At 39.5% G+C, this 12,781-nt stretch overlaps 1 protein-coding gene across 13 annotated transcripts in view; it reads left to right on the plus strand.

Moving 5' to 3' along the window:
* Positions 1-12,781, plus strand: part of NEDD4L (NEDD4 like E3 ubiquitin protein ligase) — a 369,947-nt gene that overhangs the window by 322,153 nt on the left and 35,013 nt on the right. For 8 of the 13 annotated variants that reach the window (XM_033238701.1, XM_033238705.1, XM_033238710.1 and 5 more), the window contains one exon: positions 6,109-6,167. In XM_033238701.1, the coding sequence (XP_033094592.1) occupies positions 6,109-6,167 (59 nt within the window). Of the gene's footprint in view, positions 1-55; positions 110-6,108; positions 6,168-12,781 lie in introns of all 13 variants that reach the window. The other 5 variants (XM_033238697.1, XM_033238670.1, XM_033238690.1 and 2 more) reach the window with 1 other exon arrangement.

Below are 12,781 nucleotides of genomic sequence, written 5' to 3' on the forward strand. Positions count from 1 at the left end.
AAGGGAGTAATTCAAACATCATAGTGAAAGCTTTGTCATTTTACTCTTTATCTAGGCAGCCAGGTGTTATGTGGAGAAAATGATACCAGAGAATCAGTGCCTTCATACGGTACTGTGCATTCACCCCAAATTTGCTTAAAGTAGCCCATCAAGCTTTCACCCAATCTGATCTTGTGTCCTATTAACATGTTTTTTCTTAAATTTTTAAACCACATTTTGATTGTTGATACCTTGACTTTTGCACATTTAATAAATACACTCTGGTAATAGAAAATAAGATTAGAAATGATGATTTAGTCAAAAATCTGTGAACAGTGCTTGAAGCAGCATGTAAGTTTTTTAAGACACTGCCTTCAAGGGTCCTATGGCAGGATGCCCTCTCTGACCTTATTTTCTATTCACAGCATGTTTCCTTGCACCCACAACACTAATATATATGTATTTTCTGGAAATTGTAGTATATTTGCTATAGACATTTGCTCCAGCACCTATGAATAAATGTGTGGTTTCTCGTTCCAACTAAAAGTTCAACTAATACAGGTTTGCTTTTTAGCCAGTGGGATTTTTTTTTCTCATTCTTTTTGGAGGTGCCATGTTCTTCATGGAGTCATATTTCTATGTCCCTTAAAATTTCTGAAAAAGTATATTAAAAAGAAGCCTTCAAATAGATGTCAAGTTTCAACCGTGTGTGCCATTTGGTAGTATCTTGGTCTTTGCTTTCATTTGGTTCATGAACAGAAAGTCCGACCAGGTTTCCCGGGCTTCACACTTTCCTAACTAAATGAAAGCACATTGATGAGCCACCTGCTGAGAAGTCTGGCCACAAGTAATCCTCACACGTGTAGGACTGGTCACTATCTCACAGGCATAGTACGTTTTTCAGATGTTACTAGGAGGCAGAGTACATTGTGAACAGAATTTCACCTTCAGGCCCTGGGGGTTCAGAGCTTATTATAAATGGAATTAAGCAAGAGTACCAGCAGTTTACAATTCAACTAAAGTAGAAGTCGTAGGTGTATTTAGAAGGGTGGGCTACCCTTTGTTTAAACCAGGTATTTCAAGGTGCAGAGACTTAGTTTTTGTCTTTTATCAAAAAAATAGGCAGATTTGCCAACTTTCCAGAATTTCATAGTAAACATAAAAGTATTTTTCCTGCTTTCATGTATGTGTATACCCTACTTTTTTCCTTAAAATGCTATTTATTATTTTATTCTTAAGAGAATTTACTAAAATGAGAGAGAGGCCACACCTCTTTTTCCCACGAAAAACAAAATAATAGTTTTCGGCTTGGTGCAGTAGCTTATGCCTGTGATCCCAGCACTTCGGGAGGCCGAGGTGGGAGGATCAGTTGAGGTCAGGAGTTCGAGGTTAGCCTGGCCAATGTGATGAAACCCCGTCTCTACTAAAAACACAAGCAAAAACTAGTTGGGTGTGGTGGTGTGCACCTGCAGTCCCAGCTACTCGGATGGCTGAGGCAGGAGAATCGCTTGAACCTGGGAGGTGGAGGTTGCGGTGAGACAAGATCATACCACTGCACTCCAGCCTGGGCGACGGAGGAGACTCTGTCTCAGAAAAAAAAAGAACAAAGTTTCCTTTGTAGTATTTTTTATACATCACAATTCCAGTTTTCAGACAGGTGTGAATAATACTGATCATTTTACTAAAATAGGTCTTTACTGGTAACACATCTTGGTCTGTGTGACACATGGAGAACATTGCACACAATATTGTGATGGTTTTCTGGCTGGAGATCTGGCTTAGGTCGACCTAAAAAGAATGTTGTGAATGTGTTTGGTATACTGCAAGGAGCCAAAAACAGAAAAACACGATTGCAAAGGGCTATCCTAGCGCGCGTTAAAGTAGTAAAAATCACCGACTGTTTCACTATTGATGTCATAGACCTAGTATAATCTATAGGAGATGCTTGATACATGGTGACTTGAAATCAGGTTCGTGGAGGGTCAGTGGTGAAACTCTTGGGAAGTTGCTGTGCTTGATCAGAAAGTGAAGTGAACGCACCTGAGGAGCAGTAGGCGCCCCCCCCCCCCCACCTCCAACCCCCACTGGCCTGAGGCTGGCCCAACTCCGGCTTACTGAAAGGTGGAAGATGGTAGCTACCTGCTAGATGCCTGGGCTTTTCCTTACTTCTGATCAGTTCTGCAGTAACTCCAGCACTCTGCCCAAACATTTCCTCATTTCTCTTGACTAGAACAGCACCCCAGAGGCTCCTTGTATACTCTGTATAGAGCCTGATGCAACTAAGCTGTGCCAATATGATACTTGTGGCCATTGACTTAGAGATTAAAATTTGTTTTACCTTTGCATAACCATATTGAAAGATTCTGTTAAAGAGATATAGCATAAATTAAGTGACCAAAAACCATTTAAGAAAAGAATTTATGAGTTCTGCCTCCTTAGCTATTTCATGCTACATTTCTACCATCTCTCCATAATTCATCAAGATTTACTCAATGGAAAGCTGTAGCACAGTACACATCAATGAAACAGTTCAAGGCATTGGCCTTTCCACAAAATTCAGTGTGTGAAAACTGCAGAATACCTGTCTTTTGAAGAGGCTTTATCAGGCTGACACATACATTCCAAATGGGTTGAATTACCTGGAAGATAACATTTAGAAATGTCCTTTCCATCAGAATAAAGCCTCTTTTTCTAAACAATCTTCAAGGAAAACTCAGCATCTGATTCTCCTGTCATAATGCCTACAGGACAGGAACCAGGTTATGCCTGCGTATGCCACAATGCTGTGAACGCTGTCATCTTGTAAATTGCTTAGAGTCATCCTGTCCTCCAGCATACCTGGCACGTGGGTCCACAAGGAATTACAGATGAGATGATGAGATGCACTTCTCTTTTCAATAATTATTTCTGCTTTGTAAGTTTTTCCTGAGAAGTTAGACATTTTCAAGATTAACAATACTCAGCCATCTTAAAGATTTAATTTCAAAAGCAACGAATGATCGAGACTAACCTCTTTAGACTCCTTGATTCCTGTGGTTGCTGTCTATGGAATGGCTCCTGGCTCTCAGGCCTAGGGTGGGAGGTTAAGGGAAGGTCTTGAACTGAATCTCTACATCTTGTAGGAATGATGTCATTCTTCTTAAAGACCAGACAGGCCCAACAGCTGAGTAATTGGTCACAGGTATCCTATCTACAACATTAGGAGAGAAAATTGAATTCCAGTGACTTTGTAAAGTCCTATTTTAGTCTTTCCTGTCAACAGTCTTACTGGACCTGTTCATCGTGACTAAACTGAGTTTCTCATCCTTCCACTTCCTTCTTGTTCTTTTATTTGAAATATAATATCTCAAAGAGGAGAAGCAAGTTTAAACTCCCAAAGTTCTTTAAAAAAAAAACAAAAAGAATAACTGGCTACCCCATACTTTCATACACTGACCATACTTCACTGCAGAATTCTTCATCATAACCATGTAAAAACTTGTGTTGTTCCAAAAGCTTAGGCTGTTTTTAAAGGGACTTTGTTTTCACCATCAACTTCATTCAGTCGTTAAAAAAAATAATGCACTAAGTTCCTGTTACGTGCTGGGACTGGTCTTAAGTGGTAGAGAGGGGGTTGCAAAGATAAAGAACACACAGTCCCTGTCCTCGAGGAGCTTAGGTCCAGTGGGAAGTAGCAGGAGATATTTCAAGTATCAGAGGAGTGGATCAGTTGTTACACAGAAACAGAAGAGGCAAGGACTGCATCTGCTTGGGAGGTGGTTGGGCACAGGGATGGGGCCCTGAGGGAATGGGTCACTTTTTAGATGGTTGACAAACACTGAGTAGGATTGAGGCAGGCAAAGCCCTGGGAAGAGTGATCCTAGGATGTGTGGAGGTGTGTGAATACGTGCAGATGCTGCCACGTTCTGAGAAACGCAGCATTGCTCCAAACGGCTAGTGTGCTGCAGGGGCCAGCGTGACACACAGGCCAAGCCAAAGGGTGTCTGCCAGGTGTGGGGACTCGGACTCAAGCCACAGGCAGTGGGGAGCTCCCAGGGGATTTCCCAGAGGGGAGGGATGGGATCAGAATCGTTCTTTAGAGAGATCCTTTTGGCAGAGCTATAGAGGATGTCTTGAACCAGGGAAGTTGAGACAATTCCCAGAGATGCCCAGAAAAAAAATGAGCTCTCTAGCAAGAAGCTTATCAGGGAGAGAGAGGATTGGTCCAGGGCCACCAGAGTGAGTGACACGGCCAGGTTCCTGATTGGGACAGTGAGTGGATTGTGGTACTGCACATTGTAATGAAGGTCATGTTACCAATTTTGGTGTTGGGTGATGAGAGGTTTGGTTTTGGTGGAGTTGAGCTGAAGTGCTTATGGGAAACCCAGGTGCAGATGTCCAGGATGGAGCATGAAGTTCGGGTCTGGTCTGAGGACTTGCGAATCCCCATGAGTCAGGAGTTGTTAATTTATTTTTTGCTTTGATGACAATATCCATTGATACGGTTATAATCCAAGTTGGTGTTTTAAGGCACAGTTTTTACTCAGCTATATTCCGTTTCCTTTATTTGGTTTTCTTTTCTCTTGTTTTCCATCACAATAGCAGCTTTTACTTTCCAAAGTCTTCCATGAAAGGTAAGGGACCCAAAAATGCCTTTTGCTTCCGTCAAGATTCTCTCAAACAGTTGAGATTTTTCATGTAAATTTTCTGACAGCATGAAAACAAAAGATTCTGGAATCATCACTTGCTTTGGTAGCTTTTTTTTTTTTTTTTTAGCTTTTCCTCTGCTTTTATTAAAATAATAAGGCTTTTTAAAATTTCTGATGTTGTCGTTAAAACAGAATTCACTAATTATTCTTGTCAGCCCACTTACAGTGTATCCAGAAAATAAACAGAATCATATTCTTACCCCGCACCCGCCCCACCCAGCCCCCGAGACAGGGTCTTGCTCTGCAGATCGGGCTGGAGCGTAGTGGCACAATCATAGCTCACTGCAGCCTCCCCCTGGGCTCAAGCGATCCTCCCACCTCAGCCTCCCGAGTAGCTAGGACTACAGGTGTGCACCACCACACCTGGCTAATTTCTTTTTTTAACCTTTTGTAGAGATGGGTCCTCACTGTGTTTCCCAGGTTGGGCCTGAACTCCTGGCTTCAAGTGATCCTCCTGCCTCAGCCCCCCAAAGTATTGGGATTACAGGCATGAGCCACTGCTCCTGGCCACCCTTTACTTTTTGAATAATTTTCTTCCTTTTTTTTGATTTTTTTTTTGTTGTTGTTGTTTTGTTTGTTTGTTTTTTACTAACCTGGAGATCCAAAAACTCCAGAGAACCTACTCTCCCCAGTCTGCCCCTCCGTACTTTTCATGTGAGTCCACTGCATTCTCCCTCCCTCCACTTCACCCCAGTATACACACAGGAATCCGTAAGGTCTTTTTAATTATGCATGGTTACAAACCCCGAGTGATATCACCTACACAAGTAATGGTATAGATAGCATTGAACAATCTTGTTCACATTAACTCACTTGGAAGAAAGCAAACCACCTTTTGCCAACGTGACCAAACAGAAACCATGCTCCGTAATCTTCCTCTGCTGCATCTAATTCTCTTTTTTGGACTGCCTCAGCTGCTTTGATTTTTGTGTGCATATGAGTGACGCATGTAATAGATTATTCATTTGTTCGATGCAGGATTCTTAATTGAAAGCAGTTTTTCAACACCATAAATAAAGAGAAAAGTATTTGAAATGAGAAGAAAATCCTGTGTGTGTTAGCCTTTTGGGAAGCTAAGACTTTTTAAATGCCTTTTTTCAATTAAGTGAAAATCAAGATCAAGTTATAAATTGAAAGAACAGGGGTTTATAATTCCCATTTTAGCAAGTTGTTTGCCCAAAACAGTATGAATAGCTGGTTTCTCTTTAGTTGTGCATTTTTGATTGAGTAGTTTTAACTAAACAGTATGTGAGAGGGGTTGCCGTATAGAGTATAGTTACCTGCTAACTCTGAAATACTAATTTGTCTTTAGAACACAGGGTGGGGGACTGGACAGCTTTTGAAGAATCCAGAAATACTTCTTTCTAAAGCTTTCTTTACATAGAATAGATTTGAACTAATGTTCTGGGTTTTTTTTGTTTTTTTTTTTTAACATTTTCAGATAGCAAAATTACTCAGTGGGAAGACCCGAGACTGCAGAACCCAGCTATTACTGGTCCGGTCAGTATTTTCAAATTCTGCCTCTTCAGTATAAGACTTTGGTTACATGTTTACATGTTTCTTGTGTATTACTGATAACAATGGTGTCAAGGGACTGGTGTGATTGAGTAGTTGACTAGAAATGGAGTACTTGGCTGCCATCTCCTTCTTACTGAAGTTTCCAGGTGAGGTACAGCTGCATGTGCCTTTTCAGACGGATTTCATTATAAAGGAAAAGAAAATAGCTTGATAATGACAGCAGAATTAAACATTTTTTCTTCTCCTTTATAAAAGTGTGGATTATAAGTATAATAAAAATTTCCTCCCTTCCTTTTTATATGAAGCAAAACCAAGCCCTATCTTCATAGAGTGTTTTCATTTCTTTAGCCCAGGAGTGGTAAATGCATGCCAATAAGTTTACATCTTTTACAACTTTCAAAAATCTGTAGAAGTTTCGGTGAGATTGTAGCTAAATTCAGGAGCTGTTTTGAACTCTGCTGACCCAGAATGTTCTCATGGTCCCCTCATATATGCCGGGTAGAAAAAGAATCAATTCTGATGCAGGCGTGATGACCTCTGAAAACACCGCAGCACACTGTGTCCATAAGGCGATGTGAGAACCCACTCCCCGCAGCATCAGGAGACACTTGGTATCTCACACTTGTTGACAAGTCTGTAGAATGGGACCACACTCATCAGCAGAGAGCACACCACCAGCTTTTGTCAGTGGCTGTATGAGTGCAGGGAGGTAATTTGGAATTACAGGAGATGTACTGTGATCAGCAGAAGATTGCAAATTTGGGATTCTTAGACTAGAGGAGCAGAAGTAACTGAAGTTTGTTGTATCACATGCTGGGCTAAGAGGCCAGTTGGTAGATTTAAAATTCCAATTTCATTGCTTTAATCTGATTCCATTCAAATTATGTTTTGAATTAGTAAGATACATCCATTTGAAAACTTGAAAGATATTACATTGCAAATGTGCCCTGGTAACTGACTCCCATTAGTTATTTGTTGGATTTGTTCAGTCACTTGGGTACTATTTCCTAGACAAAGTGCCCAGTAATACCTGGGTAAAAACAGTCAACTTTTTTCTCTATGTGCCTTAAACACTGCCTTACTCTGATGATTCCTTTTGATATATATATTCACAGTCACAGTTGTTTTGTTAGAATATTATATTCTCTTCTACATCATTAGAACAAGGTAAATTCAAGAAACTATTCTTTTTAAGTGGCAGAAGACTTTTGACACAACTTTGAAGCCTTCTCAAATATTTTATCACTTATCAATTACCGACCGTCACTCAAACACTGCTAGTCCTTATTAAATCTTATTGAAAATTGCTTAGCATCATAAAGCCAAGTAGATTTGCCCCCAAGAAAGAGCTCTCTGTTTTCTATTAATAGAAGAGCTTTGTTTACTCCTTCGTTTTTATTATTATTTTTCATTATATTGCTTTCAATAGGAGAATGTGTATTTAAGTAATTACCAACTTAGTGTAGACATTTGGACTTTGCTGTCATTCAGTTCTAAATATTTGGCAGTTTTCATTTGATTTTTCTTCTTGACTTATAAATTATTTAAAATATGCTTTTTAGTTTCTAAGAGCATGGGAGGATTGTGCCTATTCTTTTTTTATTGATTTTTATCACATTATGGTCAGAGAATATTGTCTATAGAATGTTTATTATTGGAAGTTGAAGCTTGATCATTTTTTGTAAATGTAAAAGAACATGTATTGTGTCTCTGGTTGAATATAGAGTTCTTTATGTGTCCATTAGGTCAAGCCTGTGGTGTTCAAATTATCTACATTCTCTTTGCTGTTTTGCTGTTGGAGCTAATCAGGATAGTTGTGTGGATCTCCGTGGTGATTGTTGCTCTGTCGATGTTGTCTGAGATGTGTGTAACTACATTCTCTTTCTATCTTTGTTCGTATTTGCTTAGCGTATCTTTTCTCTCACGTGATATTTTATCTTCTTTCTTGCCTTTTATTCAATTGATAGAGTATTCTCTATTTTATTTTCTCTACATGCTTGCAGGCTGTACTTTCTATTTCTACTCTTTTAGCTCTCACATTAAACTTTTTAACCAGCATACTTGACTTAGGGTTAAAATGAATCACTGTCTACTCTCCTTGCCATCAGGACCTCAGGGAACCTGAATGTCATTCTTCCCACTCCCATTTGCCACGTCATTGTTGGGTGGAATATTAAAACTACCTTGTCTTTAAACTTTCCTAATAGGCACATAGTCATTCATATATTGTATCTTTTTTCTCCCTACTGTCCATACTGACTTAATTTTACCAAATGTAAACAAATTTCTTTGCCCACCATTGGTTCTCCCACCATGGTTCTTCCATCCATTTTTTTCTGGGGTGAGTTTTGATCTTAGTGAAGTCTAGTACAGTTTATGGTTCTTAGTGTGTGGTCTGCGGACCAGAGTATCAGTATTGCCTGAAGGAAGCTTGTTAGAAATGCAAGTTTTCAGGTCCTACCCCAGACCTACTGAATCAGCACCTCTGGGGGTGGGACAGCAGTCTTTGTTTTAATAGCTCTCCCTGGGATTGCGGTGCCCCCTCAGATTTGAGCACTTCTGCCCAGCAGCAGTGCCAGTGACAGTCTGAGAGTGGTAATGTCTCTTAGTCTTTGACTCAGAAGGTCTCATTTGACCTCTCTATTGAAAGTTCAGCTGATGATAGAAATCTTGGTTAAATTATTTTCCTTCAGTGCTTTGGAGATTCTCCTGCATGTCTTCTGGCCTCCATAAATGATGATAACAGGTTTGCTGTCAATCTCATCGTCATTTCTGTGTAGGTAAATGGCTCTGTTCTCTGGTGATTTTGAATTTTTATTTGTGTCTTAGATGTTTTACAGTTTCACTATCATCATGTACCTATGTGTGGAGTTCTCTTAATTTATCTTGCTTTGGACTCAGGCTTCTTCAATATGGGGATTGTGTCTTTCCTCTGTTCTGGAAAATTCTCACCTATTATTTCTTCACATATTGCATTTTTCCAATTCTCTGTAAGTATCTGTTTCTGTAACTCCTATTGGACATTTACTTCTCTTTCACATTGTCTGTTTTATCTCTTAACTTTTGTGTATTCTGTCTCTCTCTCTCACTGCTGTATTGTGAGTTATTACTTAGCTCTTCCAGTTAATTCTTTAAGCTTTTTTGTAATCTGTTTATCAGTTCATTGTGTTTATTATTTCAGTGACTAATCTCTTGAAGTTTTATTTGGTCGTTTAAAATTTGCTTTTGTCTTCATAGTTATTCTGTCCTGTTCTCTTTATCTCTTTATTTGTTTTTTGATACTTTCATCTCTTTGTTATTTTTAAGATATTTATTTCTTAGCCTCTTTCAGATTATTCTATTATCTCTGGTCCTAGGAGCATTAAATCTCCCACTACATCTATAGACTCTCCTTAAGAGTGTAGATTATTGCCTAGTTCAGTTTATAATTTGTGTGTGGGGGTGTGTGTGTGTGTGTGTGTGTGTGTGTATACATGCATGCAAGAGGGAGAGAGAGAGTGTGAGCAAGCTCATTTTTTTTTCCTATGAGGCTTTTGTAAGTCCTGACCTGTATTTACTGTTAACTTCTTAGCTTGGGTTCATGCACCCCCAGTCAGTATAACTGTGGACCTCATACCCACTTTGGCACAGGCTTGGAGTATGGATTTATTACAGGTCTGTTTCTTTTTGTTTTTCTCCCATTTATGGTCCTGGACAGAAGGTAAGCTTCCTTGCAACTTCCCTGGTCCGGTGGGTAGAGTTTTATTGTCCCCTTTCCAGATGTTAGGTTTTAAACAATGACTGTTCTTTTCTCTGTCATGTAGACCAAAGGCCAAGTTCTATGTCCCCATGGGAGATTAAAACCAAATATTAAAATCAGTGCCCACTGATTTCTCTAATTGTGAATCTTTCTGCTTACCTAGTACCTAGAGTTTCTCTTCCCACGTTTTAAAAATATCAGTGCTAAGTAGGCCTAGCATTTCTACATGTTTTTAGGGAAAGGGGACCCTTTCTGTGGCAGCTCAGTGTTCAGCATTCCTGTAAGTTAGCATGCTCTGTGTATAACAGGTATCACTAGTAATAGCATTTAGTAAGTGCTGTAGGCGCATGCTGCTGTCATGAACACTATCTCATGTTGTGTAACACTTTCATTTTTCCAGTAACTTTATAATCAGCTGATTTGAAACTCACAGCCGTCCTCTCAGGTAGGCAGGGCAAATGTTGTTATTTCCAATTTGTCAGAAGCTCAGAAAGCTGATTCTGTTGCTGACAGTCCTTGCAAGGGTCGGAATCAGGACCAGAGCCCCAGATGCACTGGTGTCACTGATGTCCCCACACCGGGTATGAGCCCTTCTGTGCAAGGAGCTCCAGTGTCACCTGGACAGTGATGATGTGAAAACATTTAGAACCGACTTACACAATAAGGCAGATTTTCATCCTGTACCCAAAACACGAACACAGATTTAATGCAGAGCAAAAGGGCTTTAATCAACAGACATGTTCATTTTTCACATAGACCTATTTTACAAGCTAAATGGTAAGCCAGAAAATGACATTCCAGATTTTCAAGTGAGAACAAATGATTTAGTCCACTTTAAAAAAAAATGTACGTGTAATCTCTGCAGAAGCTGCACTGGAAGGATGTTTGTCCTGGTACATCTTTAGAAACTTTTCAGGAAGAGAATGTAAAAACTTGCTCTTCTTATTCTATCATGAGAACTACCACTGGAGAGGAAAGATAATGAGTGCAGGAGGAAGACAGTGATTTTTCAGCTTTCACACATCATTCCCCAGAAGGAGAAAGGCCTGAAATATCTCAACATTTCCACCCACACCTCCTCAGCCCCTGCCAGGAGACAGAGCAGGCAAGGGAATGGGCATCACAGGCTGAGGGCCGCATGTTGAAATCTGCTCCTTGGGGAAGCTGTCATTTAAGACAGTCGAACTTGCATACATAGTGATGACTGTTTAAGCTTTTTTCCCAACATTTTCAGGAGTAGGGGGAACTGTGATGTAACCATGATGTTTGGAGAACCCTCACGAATACAGGAACAAACAAAAAGTAATTGCTGGGAATGACAGACTTTCACAAATAGAAGAGCCGAGTCACGTTTGTTCATCCAGTCAAATCCTTCCACTTAACAGTGAAGAAACTGCTTAGTAAAGAGAGAGTGTTGCAGAGCCAGCTGATGAGAGTCTACCGGAAAAATCAGGTGTTCTAACGCTGGCAGAGGACAATGGAAGGAAGTCACTTTTTTAGTTCCTATGGGGTCTTTTTTTTTTCTCATGGCACTACCACGGTTTATTCATTGATTTCCAATTACCTGTTGCTCTCAGCAGCTTGTGAGCTCCAGGAGGGAACTGGGAAAGCTACCTTTGCTTTATGTACTGTTATTTTTCTGGCACCTAAAATGCCTTGCACAGAGTAGGTGCTCAAGAAGTATCGGTTGAATGGATCAGAATGAACACCAGAAAGTGGGAAATAAACTAGAGAGGAAGTCTTAGTTTGTGACAGGATGTACTGTTGGTAGAGCAGAAAACATCATCTCTTTATTGGCTTATGTTGGAACATTGTATTCTTTTTCTTATTTTGGTGGTTGTCCAGTTATTAACAAATTTATACCTTGCCTAAACTCAGAATTGCTATGTGGTTTCATCAGACTAAAGACTGCCTAAAATAAATAGGATGTGAGGTCAAATCTGTTGTTCAGTGGAAAATCAAAGAAGACTGGCTTAAAAACTAAGAAAAGACCATAGGCAGTATAAATTGTCTATGGATCTCTCCGAAGCTATATAAAGATGATGTATTTATTGCTCTTGAATTATAGGGCGAAACACTGACATGCTCATTTTCTGGAAGAGTGATTGCTTGTTTTGTTTCGGGTTAGTTTTTTATATAAACATGTCTTAAAACTATAAAGAAGGGAAGTTCATGTTCTTCATTTCTTCTCTTTCTGGTCCAGATAAGTATGGTAAAAGTGTAAGGTTTGGAGTCTGGAGATATTAGACTAAGCATCAGTATATTTTATTAACTTAGGCCAAAATGATAACAGCAGAAGTATTCTCTGCTGAAATTCATACTAGTGTCTAAAACGCAATGAGTTGTTTTCGAGGCTGTCGTAGTTAATATCTGTGTATATGCAAAAACCAGTCCTTTTTGCTTCATAAAAATATCATTAAGCTTTTTCAGTAGCCAAAAGTCAGGACTCTGACTCTAAGATACTATAAGCCACTTTACAACATAGCAAATAAAGATCATTTAAATGACTACATTAAGATGTTACTCCTTTGCCTGAAGAGAGATCACAACTTTTGAATGAGCATAGTTAATTCCTGAGCCCTCAACTGTGGTACCATCACTCTATTTCATAGATAAAGCATTTGAGATTTAAGAAATCCTTGCCCAAGACCACTAAATATTAAGAGACAAACCTTCTGACTCCTAAATTGAGGATTTTTTGAGAATGCCATCTGCCTGATTTTATATTCCTTGATAGGAGTGTCAGTTCACTTCCCTTTCTGCTCGTTGTATTTCCCCACAAAAATTTGTTAAATCATAATTAGACTTTTCCAAATGCCAGCATAGGTCATTCTGGGGTTGTATGTTAAAAGTATCT

The sequence above is a fragment of the Trachypithecus francoisi genome, unplaced genomic scaffold, assembly GCF_009764315.1.
Source record: "Trachypithecus francoisi isolate TF-2019V2 unplaced genomic scaffold, Tfra_2.0 Contig01474, whole genome shotgun sequence".
Classification (NCBI taxonomy): domain Eukaryota; kingdom Metazoa; phylum Chordata; class Mammalia; order Primates; family Cercopithecidae; genus Trachypithecus; species Trachypithecus francoisi.